At 39.4% G+C, this 26,436-nt stretch overlaps 1 protein-coding gene across 1 annotated transcript in view; it reads right to left on the bottom strand.

Annotated features, from left to right (window-relative positions):
- LOC111839822 (chemokine-like protein TAFA-2) overlaps window positions 1–26,436 on the bottom strand; it is an 82,084-nt gene that overhangs the window by 25,834 nt on the left and 29,814 nt on the right. Inside the window, exon 2 of the mRNA XM_023804078.2 lies at window positions 10,657–10,769. Coding sequence (XP_023659846.1) covers window positions 10,657–10,768 — 112 coding nt within the window. The 5' untranslated portion in view covers window position 10,769. The remainder of the gene's footprint in view (window positions 1–10,656; window positions 10,770–26,436) is intronic.

Below are 26,436 nucleotides of genomic sequence, written 5' to 3' on the forward strand. Positions count from 1 at the left end.
ATCAGAGGTTCATTGAAGCTTGGAAGACAGTAAGGCTGCCGCCTGTCCTCATCTCTGATTGATGGGTTACAACTGGACAGAAAAAAAACTGAACAGAAGAATCACATAATGCAAGACAGAGACCGCCTCTTGTAAAAAAAAAAGCCAGTCCCCCCCCCCACCCACCCCCCTGCAAGATATCTAAGCTATAAATCCCACATTATTTGAGGAACACCATTCAGACTTGTCAACCAGAAAATGATAACGGTTCATAAATGACCGATAAGATTTATATCACTTAACTGAATCTTACTGTGGACCTGCAGGAGACATTTATTAATGTCTTTCACTTATAATTCAGAAGGTTAATTCAGCAACAATTATAGCAGCATTATAATGCCCCTTGCACATTTCAGAGAAAGCATTTTAGTCCTTTGAAAGCTCCCTGCTGAAATACGTTCATGGGTGGTTTTTAGATATCTCATTCCGCCCAGAAATTAAAACGCATGACATTAATATTACAATGAGGTGGAGTAAAAAATGTGTGAAATTACTTTGAATCATGGATTCTTATTAATCCAGAACAAAGGAGAATGAAAGTGGATGAAAAGATGAACTGATAATTGGTGTCTTAAAATACTGTAGATACTTTCAACATAAGTAGATAGATTATATTCTGACTGTAACAGTGTTGATGACAAAAACATTTAAGATTGAAATATGCTTTAAACCATAATTTTATAATGTATTAAAATAATAAAAAAGATCAATGTCATAGCTGGACTGACAAGCTGGATAGCCAGTAAGTAATATTTGTGTTATCTACACAGAGGGGCTGAAAAAATAACGGAAACAGAATAACAGAAACATTGCCAACCTATACCATGTGACAGCTACAAAGACTTCTGACAATCAGCAGTTTGATACAGGAGCTGTCAAAGCAACAAGAGGTAGCCAGCAGAGCTCCAAATCAGTCACAAAAAATGCTAAATCATTTAAAGCATAACAGCATATGCCAATCATCTTCCATGAGTAACAATGGTCACAATCTGAAGAGCTCACCAACAAGGATAGATGGACACTTAACAAGGTGCGGAGTGTGGTGTGAGTGGGTTAGGGACTTGTGATTATGTCCAGAAGGTCATGAGTTCAAATCACTTGGCTGACAGAATTGTCATATCAGTGTCGGGCCCTTGAGTAAGGCCCTTAACCCTAATTACCACAGAACTGAATCAGCACTGCTGTATACCAGTCTCAAAAAACTGTATGATTTAAGATTTAAAAAGTTGGAATTTATGGAAACTACATTGTATCCAATGGAAATTTACAAGGAATAAGGAACCTAGAAATCTGAACAATGTAGAAAAGCAACACAATCGGATGAACCTGGATCAGTATATGTTCGAAGAAACCCAAAAGATGCTTTCTACCCGCAATGTCTATTGCACACCCTAAACCCTGTGGTGTGAACGCTGTTTCCTCATGATGTTCCCATATTCCAAGGTGATGATACCACCAGAAAAGCTGCTAAACAAATTCAAGTGTTTTTATGAACACAAGAATGAATTCAATTGCCTTCCAAGCTCCCTCCCCCCAATCATTAGATCTAAAAATGATTGAACCTTTATGACAAGTTCTAGAGAGCAAGCTGTGAAGTAGATTCTTGAAGAATAGCCAATATTCCACTAAATACTTCAGGACAATGACTGCATTCCAAAGAGGACTGAAGCCTTTCTGAAGGCAGAGAGTTGCCCTACTCCTTTGGTCATTGATATTAGTATTTTGGGTAATGCTTTACATTAAGTGCACCTTCATTATGCATTCATAGAACATTCATAGAACATTCATAAGCAGCATGCAAGTATACCTTAACATCCTAACATCCCTTAATAACAAACATTATATGATTATACAATTATAATGTTTGTTATTATTATATAATGTTTGTTATATAATGTATATTACAGCTTTTAAGGGATGATAGGATGTTAAGGTATACATACATGATGTTTATTAATGTTTTATGAATACATTATGAAGGTTTTATGAATGCAATATAAAAGCATTATGAAGGTGCAGTTAATGTAAAGCGTTACCGTATTTTGTTAGGTGTTTCCTTTATTTTGTTCACCTTCAGTATATTTTGGTCTTTTAAAGCCTCTCAAACTGAAAAGTCTTTGCATGCTAACAGTACCAAACACGAAGAAACCCTACTCATGCCAGGGAAGCTCATTATAGGATGAGCCAATCCTCAAGCCATTCCTCCTGGGCTTTCTCCAAAAGCTCCACCTATCCACCCAAATGACCCAAAAGACCCTTTAAAATATTCAATGCTATGAAAGCCAGCTTGGTTATGTGTAGAAAGGGGATATGTGGTCATTTTTAAAAAGGCATTTGATTAGAAAGGAACACACATGCACTTATATAAATTCCTTTGTGTTCTGCTGTAATGAAATGCTCTTTGAATTTCATTAAATGGTTTGGTAAATATGTACAATTACAAAAGAATCAATTACAATAAGTTTGTGTCAAGGCGAATTACTTTGGTACTGAAAAATATCTTGGAAGGCAATTACCCTGCATATACAGAAGATGGAGAGCATTATCGCCAATGACTGCCCCATTTGCCTATGCAACCTCCACTGAAAAATTTATAATCAAATTATGTTCAAAAATAACTGTCAACTCACCGAAACATACTGTAATAATTTAAAGCACTGTTTTATCAACACCCAAAAGGAAAATAGTTTTTATTCAGTTTATAAAGAACCGTGCCAAGAACTGCAGTATACAGATTCTAGTGATAAATGCTGCCTTAAATAAATGGCTTTAAGCAAAGAAAATGCAAGTGCGTAGCTAGCAGAGAGCGCCTCTTTAATGAACTATTCTTAGATTAGCAAACCTGATGACAGGCCTAATTTTCATATCATTTTCAATGTTTCCTTTATAACTTTAAAGTGGAATTCTTGGGACAAAATGGCCTGATGATTGTCTGAAGATGTTTTTTTATTTTTATTATTTAAACAAGGAGACTGCACAATAAAACATTAACGCTGTATAAAACAAGGAAAGGTGCATTGTACCAGGGTTTAGCAAGATTAATATTTTCTACCCGTAGTCCTTGAGCAAGTAGCTGGAACAACAAATTAAAGACAGAACAAGATTTAAATGTTGTACACAATACAGGTCATAAAATCTTACAACATGATGAAGTCTGAAAATGCTGATGTTAGGGGTCGACTTAGCAAGTAATTAAAAATGATTTTTTCTTTGCACACCTAAATATAGTTTGTTTTGAACAGTGCCAAATCAGGAATTAACGCCCTTTAACACCCTTGTCATTAACAAAGTGAGGCCTTGCTTAAAATACCAGGTTAATGGCCAGCCCCCTCTCCTGCTAATTACATTCCCCACTAATTGTACTCATCAGGGCAAAACATAACGAAGCCTGCCTGATTTTAACCAAAACCCAAATTTTCTTTGAATTGTTGAATAGCTGGAGGTCGCTCAGATTCCAGCCCAGAATAATGGCTTTACATTTAATTCTAATTAGTCTCCTGAGTCTCTGTAGAGATGGATGAGGCATGCAGAGATACAAATTAATGGGACGAGGCAGGTTTTTTTTTCCCCCTTGGAAAAAAAATTCCACTTGGAAATATCTAGATGTGGGGAAATTCCTAGAAGAGGCAGCTAACCTTCTCTATCTACACTAGACTTTCATTTCTGATATTATACTCCAATGGGTAACCAATATGTAGTTCATATAGTATTTTTCTACAGTATCCAGATTTTAAATAATCCATCCATCCTTTGAAGTTTAAAACCATTCTCCCACATGCATGTGTTACAATACTGGACTCAATGCACTCAGTTAAAATACGTTTTATTGACTTCCACAACAAACAGAATCATAGGTAGGACACTGCAATTCTGACATTCCACTTGTCCCTGAGACCATGCACAGAAGACCACAGGAAACGGGTAATTGGTGGGACACCGAGGCTGCTGACGTGGAGTGGCACCAGGACAAGGTGTACAAAGCCATTCAACTGTGGAGCATAGCCTTCTCGGACCCAACAATTCATTTTTGTCCTCTGTAGAGAACATTGCATTTTTGCTCGCATCTCTCAAACTATGCAAGACATTCTGTTATGACCCATTGTTCCTTAAAGAGAACAGTAAGTGTGTGGGGTGTGGCCTTGCCAACTCTTCCTGTCAAATCAAAATTTAAATCAAAATTCAAAAACTTTATTTTCCCTGGGTCTCAAGAGGGTAGGAGAAACGAGGAACAGGAACCAGGAAATGGGGTGGAAATACACAGACAAAATAACCAAAATAAACCAAAAGCAAAACTTTTAATCAAGTTAATGATTAAAAGCATAAATCCAGCTAATGAAGACCACAAAAGCAGCCTCCAGCTCACTACAACCATGAGAGCAAAGACAAAATGTCAGCTAACTAAAAACGCAAACACTCAGAGCGATGAAAACAGGACTGTCCACCAACAAGGTCTAAAGAGAGCGTGGAGCTAACAAGAAAATCTGCAGTTAGTTTCTTCCAATTCACAACAAGGACATATGCAACTTCTTCGATTCTACAACCAAAACACAGTGAGGGTATAACAATCTGCCAACAGAGTTTAAGATTGGAAATGCATTCCGCAGAATTGAAGATGTGCCTAATCTTCCTCATGTAATTTTTCCCCATAAAATTCTTTCCCCAATAAATCTGCCCCAGCAAACATTTCCATTTCCACAATTTCAAAACACATTTTCATCAAACCTGTGCCAAAATAATTGTAAGCTGTCTTTCATTGTTAAATTCATTGTTACATTCAATGTAAGTTCAACATTCTCCCCTCCTTTGGGTATCCAAAATGTTTAATTGGAAGTCTGTAGTCTATTTGTTTATTTATTTATTTATCTATCTTACGTCTTTATTTTGCTACAAAGGAAATGCATTGTTTGCTTGTTACAGCTGACATCACAAAACTCTAAGAACAAAAACTATTATAATGGTGTATTTGGTTTGAGCCATATTTTCGCTTAGCAAGTACAAGTCTGAGGAGTTAACCATAATGCAATATTCACCAGTGGTCTCAAGGTCAAACCATACAGCTTCATAGCCCTTTCGGTATCAGATAATCTGATAAATCCTGTCGCGCCATAACATATGCTGGAAAAGTCTAACTTGGTGATAAATTATTTAAGTCAATCTCAGAAAAAGAAGAGCATAGAGGTCTGTGAGATCAATGACATGTTAACTGTGAAATGAGAAGATTAATACTGAGAGCGAATGAATTTTGTCAAGGCTGCATATTGTTCGCTTATTTTCCCTCACTGCCGTGACCATCACGAGTGTAGAAGATTAATTACCGAGAGCTGCAAAAGTGAGGAGTACCTTGTCCATACTCGCAATGTACTTATCATCCTTTGAACCACTGCAAAGGCCACCTGAATAAACAATCGAAACTCAAGGACAGACACTGAATCTATGAAACACCTGCATAGCACATTAATCAGATCTGAGGTGGCTTGGAAATAAATAAATAAATAAATAAATAAATAAAAGAACTCATGCAGCTGTTGGCTTGATGCAGTGTTCAGAAACTGGTTGCTGTCACCGCGGCAAATATCGCCCTGTACTCCAGTCGCTGTTCTCAATTCAATGATTATCCACCTTCATTTGCCTTTAATGAGGACCATAATTAAGTCTCAGCACACATGTGTGTGGGCTGGAAAGGCAGATTGACTAAGAAATGAAAACAGCATTTCTGGATGGCTCCAGAACAATAAAATATTCTTAAACTAATCTACCACCCCCACACACAGCGCCACATGTAATGGTAGATGCATCAGCACTGGCAGCTATTGATAGATGGCCTTTCATTCCATGCTAGGTTAGCTAGCATCTGTCCCAGCTCTCCTTTGAATTAAAGGCTGAATCTGAGTAATGGGCCAAATTAAAAAAAAAAAAAAAAAAAAAAACTTGCCCAGCCAGTCTTACGTGGAGAAACTGACTTAATTCCGGGTGCGATTTTAGGATCGATGCGAGTGCAGAAATACAGCTCACTGCACCACAGCAGAAGTAAATTGGTCCCATATTATCTTGGAAGAAAAACTGTTGTGTTTTACTTGCGTGTGGACCAAATGTATTCTATAAATAAGGGAATAAAGCGGATTAAATGAATTATTAAAAGACCAGCTCTGAAATAAGTCCATTCTATTCATCCCTCAATAATAAGAAGAGAAAGCACAGCTTTTAAAGTCCTTTTTTGGACACCAGTGTATATTTACTGCATCATCATAGCACCACGTGCCAAGTGAATCAAGTAGGGAGGATGTAAAAATCTTGATTGGCATAGAGAGGTTTGCGCCATGAAGCTGCTTCGCTCTAGCGCCTACTCCGATGTGCAGGGCTGGCAGTGTAGTGCCGACACTTGCTGCCCACGTTCAGCAGATCAAAAGCATGCTGAGGACCCCGTGATGCGATCGCTTTCCGAGTTACTTCACAATTGCACGCTGAAACAAGCATAGAACAGGGCCAGAGTACTGGCGGTCCCCATGTTACAGACAAGCTCTGTTTGCTTTTAAGTTTAATGTGTAGGTTAGTTGGAAAAATTATAAAACAGTACATAATAATAATTATACAATAATAATAAAAGGCACTGCATTCAGTACTGTATTGTACTTTGAGCCGCCGAAACGCTGAAGCGCACAATGTTTTGAAGTGTTGCAGTGTAGTGTGTGCGTTCATTATTACAAACCATTGTATTTAACCTGAATTTTTACTACAATAGGCTTTACGACAAGCATTGTTGTCCCTTAGTTGGCTGTTCTTAACCTGCCTGCAATCCATTTAAATAGAACACTACAGAGGAAAGTCAAATTACACTCATCTTTTAATTCCTGGTAAATTAAGGTCAATAAGTGAGGTCAGTGTGATGGTAAACGTGATCCATAAACAGGCCCGTCATCAGAAATTCTTTCATGGCTTTTGCTGACCACAAACGGAGTGGGTTAAAAAAAAACATTCAGTTCAGACTTGCAGTTTTAACCCGTAGATGGACAGATACTGATGTAGGCATCACAACAAATCGTATAATCCGCTCACTCTTATGGCTTCACTCACCATCACGACACACACAAATGCCAAACCTGGACCATAGGCTGCGCCGACATACGTCTCATTCAAGGTCAGTTCAGGATTTTTCAGTTTATTTAGCACAGAATGCTTGATAAAGCTACCAGCATTCACCACAACCACACCTGTCATCTGCTAACCTGGCAGGAAACAATTTCACACATCAAACTGAGCTGTGCATCATGTCGAAAGGGGTTCCCAGGCTTAATTAAAGGACGGGCATAATGAAGCTTTACTGCTTCAGATGATGCAATGTGGGATGGCACTGATATGCTTACTGTCCCAGTTTGTTTTGGGCAATTGCTGTTTTGACTTTGTGTTTCTTTGTCCTTCCGTTTGCCATCTGTCTGCTCTGGCATTCAATCATATTTTCATAATTGTAAAAGGCAGCAACATTCCCATCAAAAATTCTACTGAAATTAATGTTTTGTTTTCTGAAAGACCCATTGTCACCTACATATAGTATATGCATTCCAAGATCCACTAGTAAAATACCATTAGGTTGTACAAGATGATTAAGGCTTGTAGTCCACTCCCTTTTAGCACTGTCTTCTGTTTTGCTGCCTGTTGTATGTAAGATTTGCTAATTCGACTGGGACTACTTTTCAAAATAAAAGCTGTACCATCAAGAGTATTTACATCTATCTTCCGATTTCTCTTCCACTTCAATGTCACAGGAGACACAGGAGCTCATCCCAGACAGCAAAGAGGATATAAGCAGACACACACTCATACACACAATTACACACTGTGCAAATTTAGAGACACCAGTTCACCTAACTGCATGTCTTTGGACTGCATGACGAATCCTGTAGAGCAAAGGCTAAACATTCAAACTCCAAACACACAGAGTGACATGTGAGCCACAGAGCAGTGCTACCCATTGAGATTTGCCAGTGGTATATTTTAAGATTTAAGGGTGGTAAATATTATTATTTTTAAGAATTAACTAAATATGTCTTTAAAAAGAAATATGTTTGGAGAAGACCTGGAAATGCTCCTTAGTTCACAATGAAATCGTTTCCAATTGAAATGTTCCTGAGATCACAATGAAATCATTGAAATATTACTCGGGGCCAGTAATCATGTGGAACCAATATGACAGAAAGAGGATACACAAATCATCGGAATCCTTCACATAGGTTCCTGGTCTCAACTGCTGTCATAACATCTTTGTAACATCATCCTAATTAATATCATTTTGCAAGCCTTTTTTTTCTTGACAGTGCACGGAAGACAAGCAATTTGATTTAGGTGTAGGGAGGCTTAAGGTTTGTTTTGCAAGGAATACCGATCCAACCCAGTGTGACAATAGTTTGAGTGACATTGTAGACTTTGCTGGGTGTCTGGTTTTCTAGCAATAATGGTTGCTTGTCTCCATTGGTTAAGCCTCGATTTCAAGTGACAGCTGCAAGGAGGACACGAGAATGTTCAAGAAGTGAATGTTCAACCAGGCGTAGGTAACGAAAGTCAGAAGGCAAGGGAACATGATACTTACAAATGTCAGGGACCAGCAAACTTTAACCAGATGTAATGAGAGACTTACAGTCGGAGGTGTACACATGATTGAGGCATTCAGAATGAACAGTTGTTAGAAATAAATGCTCAGAACAAGAATGAGCATGACCCTTTGACCTCCTGGATTTATGATGAGGTCATTGGGATAATGAGGTTTATTACACCTGAAAAAACCTTCCAGAAAAAGGCTTTGATGTAGCACTGAAATGGTTTCAGCCTCTCATTTACACCCATCCTGGACGTGTTTGCTGTAAAATGCCTTGGTGCAGCATGATTAGGATTCTTTCCACTCTTTACTGGTTATGGTTAAAGGTCGATTTGTTTCTGTGAGGTCCCAACCTCTATAAACCTGGGGTAAAAAGGTTTGTTGATTGGCCTAACCCTTGCCCTCTTAGCTGGTCGATGCCGGAGAGCTGGTATGTGATTACCTCACTGATTACCCGTCCCAGGCAGTGGCCATGAGGGCAACTAGGAAACTCTTGAAATTGGCAGACAACAGGCCAATACCAGCTCCATGTAGAACAATGTTTGCTGACACAGCTGCATGGAGACAGAAGGACCTCCATTTCAAACAATAAGCATTCAGTCAGGCAGGACAGGACAGCCACTAGTTTTTGCTCACAGACTGCATCTGAATGGAAGATTCAAGAGTATGGTAGCCATTGGGAAGCAGTATATACAATTCTCTGATAATTTATCACGCTTTATCAAGATTATACAGCGATTCCCACCCCCTGCCCCCAACCAAAAAAGTAAATAATTTGTCCACACTCCCTCTGTAGACATTTATATTCCTCCTGAGCTGCATTCATAAATTCTGACATTCTCTTAACCTTCTTGAGTGTCTGAGGTTTCCCTGTTTATAGACTTCATTCTGCATTTCAATATGCTTTTTAGTCAATGCAAAGCCATCCCTCTTTTTCATCCCATCCTTCTATTCTTTTTAATGCCCATCTACTCTCTGCCTGTAGAATGAGACTCATTATCTCAATCTGTCATCACCGAATCTGCCTTCATAGCCTTGGGATCTGTGAGCTTGCCCATTACTTAAAGTCTCTATGAAGGCTGTAGCATTTCCCTTAGGCCACTTTTTCTGAGTCCCGCAAAGGGAGTATGTCAACTGAAATAGCAACTGATGGGTTTTCAACTTATTCCTGCACATAAGGCCCATACCAGCACTTCATTTAATAATCTCAACATTTCTATAGTCAGGAAAAGGTGACCACCAATTTCAGAATACATAGACAGAGTATAAATATTCCACAGGCATACTTATAGTATGAGTCAAAACTTTGGGCATACTAAGTCACCTACAGTATGAAAGAGAGCAATGCTGTCACATCACATGACCTGTCCACCTGACAACCCAGGAGAGATGGTTTTGGAGAAGCTTGACTGGAGATTGAAGGAAAAGCAGCCAATGAGTACTCCTTCAAGCTCCCAGGAGGCCACCTCATGTAACTGGCATAGAGAACAATGTACGGTCAGCCAGTCTCTGGTGAAACTGGGTTTAAGGGCCATGTTCAAGGGCCAAATGGTGACATCACTCTGCCAAGCACGGGATTTGAACAAGCAACATTCTGAATCCCAGCCCACAGAGATGCCCCCCGCCCAGCAGATTTTTTTTTTTTTAAATACATTTTTATATTATGTTATAGTTTTGATGTCTTTATTATTATTCTAAAATGTAGAGAATAGTACAAATAAACCTTTCTATGGGTAGATGTGTCCAGACTTTCAAATGGTACTATACATATTATAAAGACCCACAACTCCTACCCTCAAGGGCAAGTAGAGAATATTCTTATATTACATTTTACTATTTAATCTAAGCAATCACTTCAACAAAGAAGTTAATGACAAAACTGAGCAAAGACTGCAGTTATGCACAGCACGCAAACTCATCAATGCACCGTCGGCTGACATTTCAGCAACTTCAGCAACGTTTGGCAGCAGAATACAAATGAGCATTAGAGGTACCGAAGTTGGATCTGGCAGTAAAATCACATGACGTACCCATGTGGCTCCGATACGATGATGCCATTGTCATGCGTCCCCATAGAGAAACCATGCAGAGGGTCAGCAGCAGCAGCCACTTACACCAGCTCCGTAGGTCTCCCTCCCGCATTCTGCAAGGCAAACGAGTCAGTCAATCTCTGATGCCACTAAGGAGTGAGATGGTGAGGAGAAGGTCGTGTGTAACAGAGCATAACAAAGTGGGAATAAATGCTCAACAGGACGCTGGAGATGCCTGCCTGACTTACTCTCCGTTACACAGAGTGAGAGGCCAGTCTTTGCTCAATATATGGCATATAAAGAGCTAAAAGTGAATGATATTATTCTTGTGTTACTTTGTTTCATTGGCCTTGTACCAGGGGTCCAATTTTCCTGGTATTGTGCAGCTGTAGAATGCTTTATAGCAATGCGAAAATGGACCAGAATACCAGTTTACTTGATTTAACGTTAATTGATCTGTAACTGATTTATACTATGTGGCCCCAAACCACAACCATGAGGTCGTAAAAAAAGTCCAGATTTCAGGCAACTAATGTTGAATGCTAAGAAGATAAAGGCACTAAAAGATTTAATTTTATAAAGAAAATCAACAGCCTTCTGTTGCCATGTGGTCTAATTACATAACACAACCTTACTCCCTCCCTGTGTCGCCACTAGCTGTTCAATAGAAAGGTAATGAGTATGAAGTATCTGTGTTGAACTTGGACAAACTCTGCTGTGGTCCAGGACCAAACAACGCAAAGCAAATGGAGATTTTGTTGCACTTAGGAAACAAAGGACCTATGATGAGAAGGTTTGATAGTAACATGATCACTGTTTTTCTTTTTTTTTGAGAGACAGTGAAGAAAAAAAGCTTGAATTCTGGAGGTGGAGGAGCAAAATATCAGCATAAATTTCCATTTCCATGAACAGCAAGATGAATTACAGGCTTCAGTCCAGTCTAAGGCTATATAGTTTTAACTGGACCGAAAAGAATCATCAGCTCAGCAGTTCAGTAAAAAAAATCCTTCAAAACTGTCATTGTTTCTAGGCATCGATAGGTAATGAAAGACTGGTTTTAAATTTTGCATTTTGTCATTGTGTGCTTACATATATACAAATATTAGTACAACTCGGGTATCTTTCCAGAATACTTTTATAGACCATTATAGGCATTGATTACTCACAAAAACTAAGGAAATACCTGCATTTTCCCAAGAACATTTCTTAAAAGAAACATACTACTAACGATTACAGAAAGTACAGAAAGCATTCACAGCCATTGAGCCATTCTTTACAATTTGTTGTATCTCAAGATTTTCTCTGAATTGTAGCTAGACAGGAGCATGCAATCTTTATTTTCTACAGAATAACAATTGTGACAGCGGGTCTCGACTCTGACCCAGAGGGAAGGACGGTTCTGAATAGCATCTGTTCAGAAAACATAAAATCAAGGAGGAAGGGAGGAGTCAGCAAGGCCGTGTGAAAGCAGCGCAGGTAGATACTGAAGGTTTATGACTCGAGGGCCCAGGTTGTAAGAGTCAAAGCAGCACACAACCTGACCGTCGGTAGCAATCGAAGCATGCTGTGGGGCAGGTAAACACTTTGCGGTTTGAGGGCAAAACAAAAGGAACAGTTTAGCCTTGTTTTTCTTCCTTCCCTCATGCAAAGCAGCCGACTTTAAACAAGTTGCTGTGTACGTGACTTGCCATGGCCCACAGCAATCCGCACTTCATCTCTGCATCCTCCCTCTATTTAAAACTTTGCAAAATCACTTGTGATGCAGTAAGAATATCATTAATACACAATAATGGTTTCTCCTGCAGTCTGTACCATATGCTATTTCTTACAAGTCGACATCTTACAACCATAACATTCTGCACCTATCCACAACCCCAAACACAACTACTAAGAACTCTATGCATCAATAAGAATTGCCGATCGCTCAACTTACTTTTCTAAGACTATCAAGCAATTAGCCTGAAGGCAAGCTACATAGTCAAGCCACGATTGAAGTGTCCTTGCGTTTGACTCCCAAGAACATTGATATTCACTCACCTTGTTGAGGAATGAGTACACTTCATTATGTCTAATCGATCTGAGCCAAAGGCTTTTAAGATTCACTGTTTATTCGTTTCTAAACATTATTAAGTGGCTGGCACTGTAACAGGTGTTTTGTGTATTTATTTACTTGTTTATTTTAGATTGTGTCACATAGGAGGCAACTGCAGTGCCTTTGAAAATGCATGGATAAATAGATGAATAAAATGAAAACACATTTTCATCATTATACTTTAATAAAAACAACAACAACAAGAGAGAAAATGGGATGGTGGCAAATGGCAATAAAGCATAACCCGATTTAAGTGAGTCAGCAACGCAGGGCCACAGTCTAGCTAATATCACGGAGGAGAGAAACGGTTTGAGATGCGCTTTCCAGCCTTCCTCACTCCGCTAATTAGTCCCTTTGGAATCCATCTTTGCAGATGGTGGGATGCCTGAGACAAATATATTTCAGTTCTATGTGTGAGACTTTTCTGCTAGCAGCTATGGTAACTGGAATGCTCTAGATCCAGAACAGGGGTTGATGCAGAGTCGAGTGAAGTCCATCTGGCCTTCATGGGTTATTTTTGAGGTTAGCAGCATGATGGAGAAAGTCATAGGAAACAGGTAATTATGGACAGAAATTATTTATGTGTTGCCCTGCCCAGGGTTCCCCCTGGAGTTTGATTTCAATTCTTCACTTTTCTTTGTATTTTTGCTTCTATTAATCAAATTCTTCACTTTTTTTCAGCATCCGTTTTTTTAGTCACTCTCTCGCCGCTTCTCAATAAATTAATCATTAAACTCACTGAATATACATCTTCTGACAATCACACTGTGATTGGTCAACTAACGGCATGGGCGAGTCACGAGTCTACTTGATAAGGTTGGGAGAATCGTGAATACTGTGTAAAAATTTGTGTGCTGAAAACATGATGTATAGTACGCATTTCGGAAATAATGTTCTAATTACTATATATATATATATATATATATATATATATATATATATATATATATATATATATATATATATATATATATGGTAAGCTAATACTTTCCCGGTGTTTCATAGTACCTTTGAGAGGGACATTCTAAAACGCTTAATGTGGTTTAATGTACCAAAATAGCGACCAATAATCACCAAATTTCGCACACACACACCTGGTCTTCATAAAGACTTTCACCTGACAAAAAATCAAAACCGAAATATAAGGAATATGGACTTTATTTTACGTTAAGCGTTTTCCCCTCCATTGACGCCGGCCATTATAAGGAAAAGGCTTAATGTAACTTAAAGTACCAAGACAGCCACCAAAAATCACCAAATTTCTCACATATATATCTGGTCATAAACACTTTCACCTGACAAAAAATCTAAACCGAAATACAAGGAATATGGACTTTATTTTACATTAAGCCTTTTCCTTATAATGGGCGTCAATGGAGGGGAAAACGCTTAACGGAAGTCCATATTCCTTGTATTTCAGTTTTGATTTTTTGTTAGGTGAAAGTCTTTATGACCAGATGTGTGTGTGCGAAATTTGGTGATTATTGGTCGCTATTTTGGTACATTAAACCACATTAAGCGTTTTCACATTAAGTGTTTTAGAATGTCCCCACACCGATCGATAACATTTGCTACTTTTAGAACGGCCCATGCTCATTTGACATGGATGATCGACGATCGTGTGTCCGGGGCGCCGGGCCAGTTTTGATTAGGTGCTACGGGTGCTACGGTTGAAAATTGGGAAAAAATGAAATTCGACTTTTCAAAAATTCAAAATTCGTCATTTGAAAATTGAATTCGCCAGAGTGACGATTTGATGCCGTTTTTCTTCGTCACCATGGGTTCCGTTTTCGTCAATGACGAGAGTGACGAGCGGCAGCGGGAACCCTGCCTGCCTTTGGCATTAAGAACTACTTCATTGCACCATGACAGACATCTTATTAATTTCAGTTCGTAAGCTTTTGGTATATAGGAAAAAAAAAACATGCTTTAAAACATTAGCATTGTTAAACTTCAGTTTATAAAAGGGCTTTGATCCAACTCTGAATTATAATTCATCAAAAAAAACATAATACTTGTTACATTCAGGTGTAATGGCTGGATAGGGAAAGGAATCCAACCACAGGTGAAGCAAGTTTATTTCCGGAATCGTGGTCCGTAAAAATCTGACAACAGCAAATGAAGGCAAACAGCCAAACCGTGATCCAAATCCGGCGCCTAAACACAGACATACAAAATCAAATAACTAAGTTCAAGTCACAGAGGAAGAAAACAAGGAAACCAACCAGGAGCCATACAGTGAAAGCAAGTCATGCAACAGGCAATCAGTGTGGAGGAACACTCAGTACTTCACAAGGAGTTAACTGAACCCAGATGGTTTTAATCTGGCCCAGTTGACCAGGCTGATTATCTGCACCTAGAATTCAGGTGACGCAGAATGGGAACTGACTGGACTTGGCTGAATGGATGCTTATAGGTGTGACAGTCAGGGCCTGTATTGCTAAGTAAGATTTGTCAGTTAGCTACCTTGTCGGATTTAAGGTACAGTACTTTTGGCTAAATGTAAGTGAACGAAGATAAAGTCCATTTAAAGTGGGGTATCTGACACGTTATCCAGCTAAGCAAGAAATACTGCCTCATGATTCAGGCCCCTGGGGCTCTGTGATAGCTATTTTTCTGATGTGTCCCACAAATCAAAAGATTAACATATGCTGTAGCCACATACCATTTTGAGAACTTTTTTTGCAATAGTAATACTTTGCAGTTTAAGATGATTGAGGAGCTTCTGAGTTTTATGACTCTTGCTGCTGATGGCAGTAGGGCTTTAAGCTGTCCAGGAATCTCTCACATAGTCTGCCCAAACCCAACAGGTAGGAACAAACCTGTGGCCTTTCAGCAGCATGCAGGCTGGACTTTGGCAAGTTCAGGCTTTGACTTAATGCTGCTGAAAGAGCTGACATACGAAGGGATGGCAACCTCTCTGCCCGTGCTTGGGATTCAAACCTAGTTTTCAAATCCAGAGCTCTGAGTGTAGTGAAAATATTACTTACTGGCCCAAAGGTGTTTGAAAGACATATAGTTCAAGGTTTAAAAACTTCCTCCTGAAGTTTCTTCCAGGATAAAATGTTCTTTGTGCTAGATGCTACGCTCTTTCTTTAGTAGAGTAACTGATTAGCGGAGGCATTTCAGATGTATCTGTCCCACATCAAGGGTCTTCAGCCTTCAATGGAAAAAAATAATGCTGTCCAATAGAAGCATATGTCAGCCTTTAAGGATACCTAGAACCCATTTATAACATTTCTTAATATTCCATCAGAATAAACTTAATTAAAATATAGCCTCAGTGCAAAAAAAAACGTGTATATCCCCAGAATTAACCCCCCCCCCCCCCTCCCTCTCCGTACACATACACACGGTCTTCAGCCTGATCACAGTGATTATTTGGATATCATTATCGAAACAAACTTCCTCAAGTGCCTGTACCTTATTAAATCGAAGGTAGACCACAGCACTTCCAAATCTGTCAATAGATATTAACTATAGCATGCTACACTTTGGATTGCAAGGTTGTCAATGACTGTTTTCTGCAAATTTCCAACCAATGCTGGCCCAGGAAGACAACATAGAGTGTCATGGCCATTATAGCATGAGTGAGTGTATCTCTTGGTGGTAGATCTGCCGCAGGTTTATGCACAGTTCCAGCACTTCGTTGCCAGGATTAGTCCATCCATATGAGTCTCACTACAGTGGCACAGTCGTCAGCAGGGGCAGACAACCCTGATCCTGGAGTGCTGATATCCAGCAGGTTCTCTATCCTACCTGATGAATTACTATTCGCTTGAGATCAGGTGTGGTTTATCAGAGACCTGGTGGGATGGAAAACCTGCTGGATGCCGGCACTCCAGGATCAGGGTTGCCTACCCCTGGTCTAGATGCATGCAGGCCCATTATGTTTGTTTACCCAATGCTATACAAAATTGATTATCATTCGTTTCCACAGCTGGGTGGCTACTTTCTAAATGAGGTTTACATCTGTTGCTCATGACATAGTGATCAGAATTTGATTCGGCAACGTTAATTGTGTCCCATCAAACGCTGCATGATGAGATGAAATTTAAACTTCATGACAACTTTGCCGAACAGGCTGTCATAAAGCCTATTATATTAAAAATTCAAGTCAAATAGAACGGCTTGTGATAACAAATGCACACGCTACTTTGTGATACTCATGAAAAGATTGTGCAGCTTCAGCAGTTTGTCAGTCCAAGGTACAGTGCAGCATCGTATGTAGGTACTTTATTATTATGTATAATTATTATAATAATATTCTGTAGTATTATTTTCCTAACTTACCTACAAATTCGACTTAAAGACAGACTTAGGTATCGGATCTTGTTCGTAACCTGGGGATTGTCTATATAGGGAAACTACACATTACAAATAAAGAAATATGATGCAGACATGGCTAAACAAAAAAGACTGATTAAAGGTTTAAGTTTTTCTAAGGGAAATGGTTAAGAAGAATACAGTAATAAGGACAGAATACTTTTTATGATTTAACATCTTATTTATCATTCATGTATTATACAGACTTCTGGCCTTCAGACACCCTGGAACTGCTACTCTCTCAGACTGGGAGTAATGGACAAAAGGACTGGGCTTCTGACAAAATGGCTTCTGGTCCCAGTCTTTGGAAGACCATTTATAAACATGCTCTGCACTTCAGTCTAAAAAAAAAAAAAAAGAGGCTTGTAAATTGTTAAAACAAAGACCTATGGAAGTCGCTTCATACTAAAGTATGTGCTGTGCAACCAAACTGATGATTCTTATTCAAAGAGCAAGGAGCAAAAGGTCCACCTGGCCTAGATGCAGGAGCCTGGATTCGAGATCTGCTAGGAAAAGTGGTCGCTGTAAGAAGCGGTACCAGTCTCTTTTCCTAGGGCACATGCTTTGTGCCACACTTCGTAACTGCAGACCCCAGAGGATTAGGGATGATTCTCTGTCATTAAACTGATCTTTACCTTCCAGGGGCATGAAGTACAATGCTGTGCTTTGGTATGGCTCATCTTTTCCTCTAAGCAACAATCATAAATGCATGCAAAAAGCAGCAAATGGAGGGGTCTAAAGGGAAGGCACTCTTCATGCATACTAAGTGTGGCATTTGGCGTTTGTTCCACTAAAACTCATGTCATGCTTCTCCCAGGGCTTGGTTATCCTCCTTGGCCTGACTGCAGAGGGCATTTGAGGACTTCCAACTGTTTTGTAGCTGCTTGCAGAGATCCTTGCTTCTCTATGAAACAAAAGTCCTCCTCGGTACTTTCAGTGGGTTTCCCCAGAGTGCGAATTCTTCCTCACCTTCAGGCAGCTGGTCCTGTCAAAAAGGTTCTGCTGTGGTGGACAGTAATACACTGGGGCTTCCTGCTGTCCTCCACAGTCATGTTCAAACCACCACCAACTACCTCTGCTCCCAATGTATACAAAGCAAACATTTTAATTGACTTGTTCATCTCACCTTAGATAAATTTAATGCTATTTTCATTTGCAAATTATAGAGGGTAATGTCAGTGATCTTCACTATGTGTGTGTGTTTGGGTGTGTTTGTGCACGCATGTGCGCATACACTTGTTCATGTTAAATATTTTTAAATTGGTGACTTTTGGTACAATTGACTGAACACAACAATTAGACTAAAAAGGTTTTTGTCAAAAAAATATGAGATTAAACAAACTGTATAAAAAGTTAATCTTTTCAGAGTGACATTTACTGAGGGTTATAAAAAAAAACTAGGAGTTGTTTTTGTTCACCATGTTTCTCTCTGGTCCCTTTCCAAGTCAAATATCCACCAACTGTAGTACCGAGGAAAGTATTTAATAGCTATTTCTTAAGCACAGGTGCTTTCAGACGCCGTTGTTGATGGATTATGCGTATCAAATGAGAAAGGAAATGGGAACAGAGATCAAGTTAAATATTCACTCTGCAGATCTTCTGTGAAGTTAATGTCTTAATCAGATATAAGCTTAGACCTTTTATGAAATATGTTATCTATATGTTATAATTTTCGTGGTTGACATTACATCTAGTGATGCAATGCTTTGAAGCAGCACCGATCACAAACAAGTGTCATAATTTGCAGCAGCCCTCTTGAGTAATCAAGCACTTGATTGTACTGAAAAAGTATCTGTACTCAAGTAATTATCAAGAATACGATACATATCTGGGCATCTTAAGTGGCTTAGCGTAGCTTAGACTGAACTCTGCTGCTTGGATCATGGTTCAAATCCAAGTGCGTTTCTGTTGTGATTGGAAGGTTCTTAGTGGATTAATATCTGTTTTGTTCCACAAAAACGGGAGGAAAACATGTCAAATGAGGGTGTGGTGACAGGGGAGTGAACAGGAGCCATCTATAGTGCTGTCTGCTTCCTGGCAGGAGTTTTTGCAGACAAAACTATTTCTGAATAAGCAATATGTAGAGTAAAGACTGTTACCAGGGAGAAAATAGGGTAAAAAAACATATTAAGAATAATGTATTATTTTGACAGCAGGAAATGGCTGCCAGATTTTCTGATGCTTGGTTTTATTATTCACAATTAACCAACACTTTTTGGCATTTCCGTTACATTGCTGGGGTTCTTTGGCTATCAGTTCCACCTTCTGCTACTCATCAGATCCAGCATCGTCCACAGCAACTGGCAAAGTTGTTCTTCCTTTTCATAGTGTTTCCAAATTAAATTTTACACAAGACAGCTCACCAGACTCAGGGGATTTTAGTCAGTCACAATCTCTGTCCATTTGCAAGTATTTATAGATTCCCTCATTGCTCAACTGGCATCACACTACAGCAGCCAATGAAATCATGTTGATGTTATCAACCACTTGCGCTCAAATAATTTTACACAGTAGCGAAAGAGAAATAATTTTCAGGGTTAAGTACATGGTGGTAAGTCATCTGTTAACATGAGTGCAGATGGGTGAAAAGTATCTTAAAGGGTTGTCAAATAATCAAAATAACCCACTGAAGCATTTTGGACTCAATTGAGGTCCTTCCTTAGCACGTGTGTATGAGAGTTCAGGATTGCCAAGGAGCTTGAAGCTGATGCATTTTCGACATCCTGTGCACAATGGCCATCCCCTTTAAAAGCAAAACGACGCCCTGAACAGAATGCTGCTCCTACAAATTGAATTATTCACAGAGGGGGGCTAGTAGGGTACGCCATCCATTTCCCAAGCTGTGTTGAGTGGGGAGTTCTGCACACTGCCATGCATTATTGACAAATGCAGTTTTGAGCGGGGAACAAAAGTACAATCACATGGTAGAAGTGTTTGAACAGGGTGTCGGGGGGATATCAGATATTGTAGCAAGTGGCTCATCTGTGAAGTAACATTTAAAAAAGTAAGCAGAAGCAGCTCAGTAACTGTGTCTAGGAATGCTTCCACCGTACCTTTAAGATGCCCCCATAAGGCTTCTAGGTCATACGTTTGCACTGATTACTTCAATGACAGTCAAAGTTCAGAATTCCCAAGGTCATTGACTTGTTAATGAACATCGATGCATTAATGACAGGAGACACCTATGAAATACAATCGACAAGGTCTGATTTTATCAAAATAAATTTTGCAGGGTTCTTCAGAAAGCAAAGCTGCTAAGTTTTTTTCATTATTCCAGGGAGATAGTACTTCGTGGAGAAGCTGAAGTCATTAGTTACGCCACTTGCCTTCACAAAAGCCAGTGGGCAGTAATTGGGTATTTAAATCAGGTTCAGTGCTACGTTCAGTCCAACAATAGTTGATTGCCAATTTCTCCTTTACTATAACTACCGACCCTGACCGCCTGGCCAGCATTGTTTCACCATATCTGTTAGATTGCAGGCAGAAGCCTCTTCTTTTCCGCATTTAATACAGTCTGCAAAATTTCTCCACCATATACCATGTGCAAATGATTCAACCTTGGGCTTGACCATATACCTGTCTCAACCACACACTAAGGGAGAGTAGGTTCTGCCAGGAACATGCAAAACACCATGCAATACCAATACTACACTGTATTGGATCTGTAACCTCCTGTAGTTTGTTAGGAGTTCAGATGTTGTGCCTGGGAATGGGGGCAAAGAGGGAGATCTATACTTCCAGGCTGGTGCCCATTTTATATTCTGACAGGCCTTCAAAATTCCCTTCCAGGGTCAGGCCCTTCAGGGCTTCCATTCCTGGCTATTCCTCCTCTTCATCTTTTTTTTTTTTTTCCAAGTCACACAAATGCTGAACGCTGGTGTGTGTGTGTGTGTGTGTGTAAACATAATATCATCTATAGATTTCTTTTTCAATTTGTTAACCTATTTATAGCATAAATGAAAGCGAAAGAACCATTGAAGTATCTCTAGTCACTTAATGGAATCTAGCCCTTGTATGAATGTAAACACTAATGAGGTCAGTCAGCCAGGCAGCCAGCTTCAGGAGCTGCTGCAGGAAAGGAGGAAAGAAGAAAAATGGGTTGTTAACCAAGAAGATATAGTCCCTGGTGTTTGGAATGATGTTTAAATAATATTTATCGGACACTTGAGAATCAAGGTTGATAAGCACTGTTTAAATAGAATCTCTGTTTTGCTGCTGGTGCTCTAGACGTAGCTGCGGTTGAAGCTGCTAACTCGTGTGCCTCGGATCCATTTGAACATAATCGAAGATTCTTCCTGTGGAGAAAGCAAACAGGGCACTGACACGTTCAAACTGGAGAGGGCAGTTTACAGATACTTAATATTTATCTGGTTCACCCAGCCTTTTCCTCTTAGCATACAGAATTAACACCTGTGATTTAACCTTCATACTGTACAGCAAACTGATATGAATAAAAAAGAGCCAGTTTTATTTTTTTCATAAGACATTGCAGAGCAATGACAATTTGGAATTCCATCTGTGCCTGAGAGTATGGTAAGACAGTGATTTCTGTCAAAAGCTCCATATTTTCCTATGAGACTTATACACCAATTTATAACATAGCATTCCATTAGGCTACCCATATATTTTTAAATGAAATTAGCATATTTTTAGATATAAAAAGTTGCAGGTGAACTGCAGTCTTGTGGACATGAGTGTGAGGTTATTCTGGATTTTTTAAAATAAAAAATAAGATCATTGTAATTGCTCCTTCCTAATTGTGATAACCTTCCTTCTAAAAAAGGAACACCTTAACTGTATATTTTATGTGGCGAGAGATTATTTGTGTACAGTAAGTCGCACCCTCATTCTGTCTGGATGTGGCTTTAAATACATTCACCCTCTTCGTATTTGAGCCAGTTTAAAAGCAGATGTAGTAAATAACACAAATAAAACTACCAGTAGTGGACAATATGATTTTTAGCATGTGAGGCTTTAAAAATTGTGCTTGACCTCTGTGAACATTCTCATATTTGGTGGTACTGTAAATACTTCTTATGAATATGTAGGGTACACCAGAAGGTCTTCAAGGCCTCTTTCTCCCTCAATATTTGTTGCTACACCTTCATCATTCCATGATCATGTCCCTGCCACCTTGTATACTGTAGGTGGAAGAGGATAGTTCTGGCCCTAGTGTAAAGGTGCATTCACATGACTTAATTATCAATACAAGTTGGTGCCTCCTTCAGAGGCATTGAATCAATTTCTGAATAGTTATCATCAGTTATTGCTCTATGTCATAATGTATTCACTCAGTTTTCAAAATGCTAGTGGAGGCGTATGACATACTGCAAGCTTCTTATTTGTGTATTAAGTTGAAGCAATCCCCTACACTAAGATTTTCTGGGTTCACCTCCCCAGATAAACAGGAATGAATCCCACACCCAGTCTTTAATTACACTGCCGAATTAAGTGTTAGCCGCCACAATATAATCCATGATGTGTATCATTGGCTTCTGGCAGACAGAATTCACGGATCCGCCGCCTGATGCAGCAGTCAATAAATGAAACGAATGGGATTCTTTATTCCTCCCTGCAAGAATGAACTGTCTTCCTAATCTTAATCCATCAAAGTCAGAACTGCCAACATGCGTAGGATTCCAATCTAGGGTTTTCACGCATTCTTTTGGAGTCCCTTTGCCACATCCAGAATTCCCAGAACATGTAGCACTGGGTATTACATGCGCATAGTGACTTGCACAACTTTAACTAAATACCAAAGCAGTCTGAGTTTAAGCACAAATTTCTCAGAAAATGATTTTGATCGACCGTCGATGGTACATTATTACACAATGGCAAATATCTGCTAAGTGTCACTTCTGAAAAAATTCTGTTGCCATCTCATAATTAATTCACATAGAAAGTAGGTTGATCTCCCATATTCTCAATTATCAACAAATAGAAATATGAATATGAATGCAGTTGCCACATATGACAGGCTAAAAAAAGACAGCGGAATAATTAACTAGGTTTGCAGTGTAATATTAATCCCATAAAACCCGTGACTTAGTGGGCAAGCTAATATTAATGAAAATGCTATTATGGTTGTCCCTACTAAGCTCCATACCAAAGCAATTGGGGCAGAGAAAGCAATCTATAGTCCTCTCCATGTTTGAAAACTTGTTTGAAATAATGATGTTGCCCATTGACCCTCAACTTCTGTACAACCAATGCAATTTCACTTAATTAAAAGGGGATCCGCTCCCTTTCTTACAATTAAATGTGCTCTGTGAAGCATGGCCACATGCCAAGCGCACTTCAGGAATGAACTGAAAGTCAGCATTAGGCTACATGTGATGTATGGGCTGCAGGGATGCTCTCTTTAACCTATCGGTATCCCCATTTTGCAGTACAGTACGGTTCACATAAATTCATGTGGATGAAGAATGAAAGTAAAAGAATAGACACTGAAACTGAGGAAATTCATCACTTTTCATTCATCCATTCATTCACCTTTCCAGAAAAATGTACAAAAATATGGCTTGTATCAGTATGCGGCAACTAGTCATGCTGTTGATAGGTGAACACTATCCACCCATCAACTTTCAAATCACAATTCTCAGTAGATTTTCGCTGAGCATTAATCGTGTAATCATTACAAAATGAATAATTGTAAAAATTACTATTTTATCTACTTGCAAAATACATCTATCCATTTTCTATAACTGCTTATCCTATTCAAGGTCATGGGGGGTGGGTGGGGGGGGGGGGGGGGGGGTCTGGAGCCAATCCCAGAGGCTACAAGTACAAAGGAGGAAACAACCCAGTATGGGCTGCTCATCCATCACAGGGCACACTCACACCCCATTCATACGTACACAACTTGGTAAGTCCAATGGACCTCAGCATGGGGAGAACATGCAAACTCCACACACATGGAACCCTGGTGGAAAGTCAAACCCAGGTCCCAGAGGTGTGAGGCAACAATGTTAACCACTGCACCGCTGCACCACCCCACTTGCAAAACATACAGAAATCAAAATATATTATAAAGTCTTTGTGTTTACTTGTTTTTACAAAAACACTGAGCCAATAGCTGCATCTGCTTCAAAAGGCCCGTAGACATTATCACTCAAATAAACTGTTATCTCAGCTAACATTAATTGTGGAGAATTCCACATTATGATATGATTTTGTTCATAATAAACTAAAAACGACAGGCGTTATAGTTACCTCTTCCTGTATTTTCTGATTTTGTGCTGGATAGGAAGTTATGCTTAATACATACTAATACATACAGCATGTCCACATTCATTTCAATTGCAAAGACTCTATTATTATTCTTGTGCTTCAGGTATTGTTAAGATTTCTACAGCTAGCTGGTTAATATATAGAGCCTTGCACCATCAATAGCAAACTGAAAATTCATTTTTCAAACTGAGAAATGAGAAGTTGCACGGATTATGGTATAGCTCAGATCTTCCTGGACTGGACTCTTCTGGAAGGTGGTACAGCAAGAGGCTGGATTTTTTTGGCCTCAGGGAGTCTTTCACACACAAGTACTTAATTTAGAGCCAGCTGAGCGGGAATACTGTATCTGCCAATAAGTAATGATGCAGGACTGAAAACAAACATTATGGCTACTATTTAGTTTAAACCTGTTTGTGTTGAACATCTTCAGTCCAGCAAAAAAAAAATAATAACATGTGGTTCTCACATTTGTGCTTTTTTTTTGCTAGTGTTAATTTATGTGATTGGATCCTGGAGTTTTTTAATGGAGAAATGTGTCACCCAGATGACGGGATGTCTCAGTGATGATCAATGACGCTAATTAAGCATGAACATTATTTATGGTTCAAAATGCTAAGCTCAAATTCTGTGATTACTCAGGGCATGATTCATTTAGAGAGGGAGACAGACCAATTCCATGGAGCACTGCCATGTCATGTCAGACTTTATTTATAAGGGGCTGTTGCTTTTGCGTGTCCCCCTAGTGGTCAGAAAAAGTCCATGTGGGGGGCACTGAACTCCACATGAGATGCTCCAAGGGAGAGCTCGCCTTTCATCAGCAAGTCTTTCACGTGTTATTCTCCGAGGAACCATCTTGATCCTTGGGCAAATCTGTAATAAACCAGCATGTTCTGCCGCTTTCTCCCGTGTGGGTGCACACGCCTGCTCAAGGTTAAAGAGAGTGCAATTCCCCTTTCAAATCACTGAGATTTCACGGGAACTATTACATCAGCATTCATTCCATACCTCATTTACTGTAAGGCCACGCTTCGTCATTGACTGCTCATTAAAGCTTTATGGTCGCCATCTACGCCAATATGGTTGCTGCTGGTGGACCTGAAGTGGACCTTGGTGCCTTGTACCCAGCAGTAGCACATTTTAGCTCAGCTTCACCAGATTTTAGCTCAGTTGCACAAATTTAAATGACCGGTGGGCGGACGGTCTGTGCTCCCAAAGTGCATTCTGAGAGGAACCCGCTTAGGAGAGCGATGACCCCAAGTGCCATAATCGCCTGTCCAGGAGACCCAATTTTCTCATTAGGGTCAGTGAATCACACTCTGAACTCTGTTAAATTAAGCCTCTCAGAGTGGCGGGATCACAGACAGCCATGTGACTTGGTCTGGAGGCGTCACATCGGCTTTAGGGAGAAAGGTTACAATCACTTTGGATTATTTATTCAGGAAGCAGATTCTACTGAAAGATTGAAGAACAAAAGGTCAGGATAAATACCGAATGCGTGTAAGGGAACAAAGGATCACAATGATGGGGTTGCTGCCATTTCTCCTGTTTTTTTTGTGAACACAAACCTGTTTTTTTTTGGCTGATAATGGGTGGCATATGCAATATGCATCTAAACGACTAAAAACAACATAGGAAAAGTGTGGGAAAGGCTTTAGTTTAATTAGCAATACTTTGCAATGGTATGAAGAGCATAATTTATTGTACTGTTGAACCCACTGAATTGAATGTTTTAGATTAGGGAGGAATACAGAGAAATTGGATCTGTCAGGATAACATTGCCGCCTTTCCCGTTTGTGCACATCAACGTTGCAATTATTTTTATCTCAATATATTCATCATGATTTTATTGATCTGTCTATTTCATGCAATTTTAATTCCGTTTTCCATGCAAATTTAGTTCCGTTTTTGCATATCTGTCCCAAAACACTGTTGCCACCAAAATCAGACATCTAGTGTAGTCAAAGGCTGCAGTGACATCTTGTCTGACATGATATGGCCGGCCTCAAAATAGGTTTAGCTCCTCAAATTACAACACTCCACTTGCTTTCTTATCAATTTCACGTGGCATCTTGCCGGGAGAAATGCAACTTGTTTGTCTTTACTGTTCCGTAATGGAATTGATAGGTAAGTGT

The sequence above is a fragment of the Paramormyrops kingsleyae genome, chromosome 8 (assembly GCF_048594095.1).
Source record: "Paramormyrops kingsleyae isolate MSU_618 chromosome 8, PKINGS_0.4, whole genome shotgun sequence".
In the NCBI taxonomy this organism is placed as follows: Eukaryota; Metazoa; Chordata; class Actinopteri; order Osteoglossiformes; family Mormyridae; genus Paramormyrops; species Paramormyrops kingsleyae.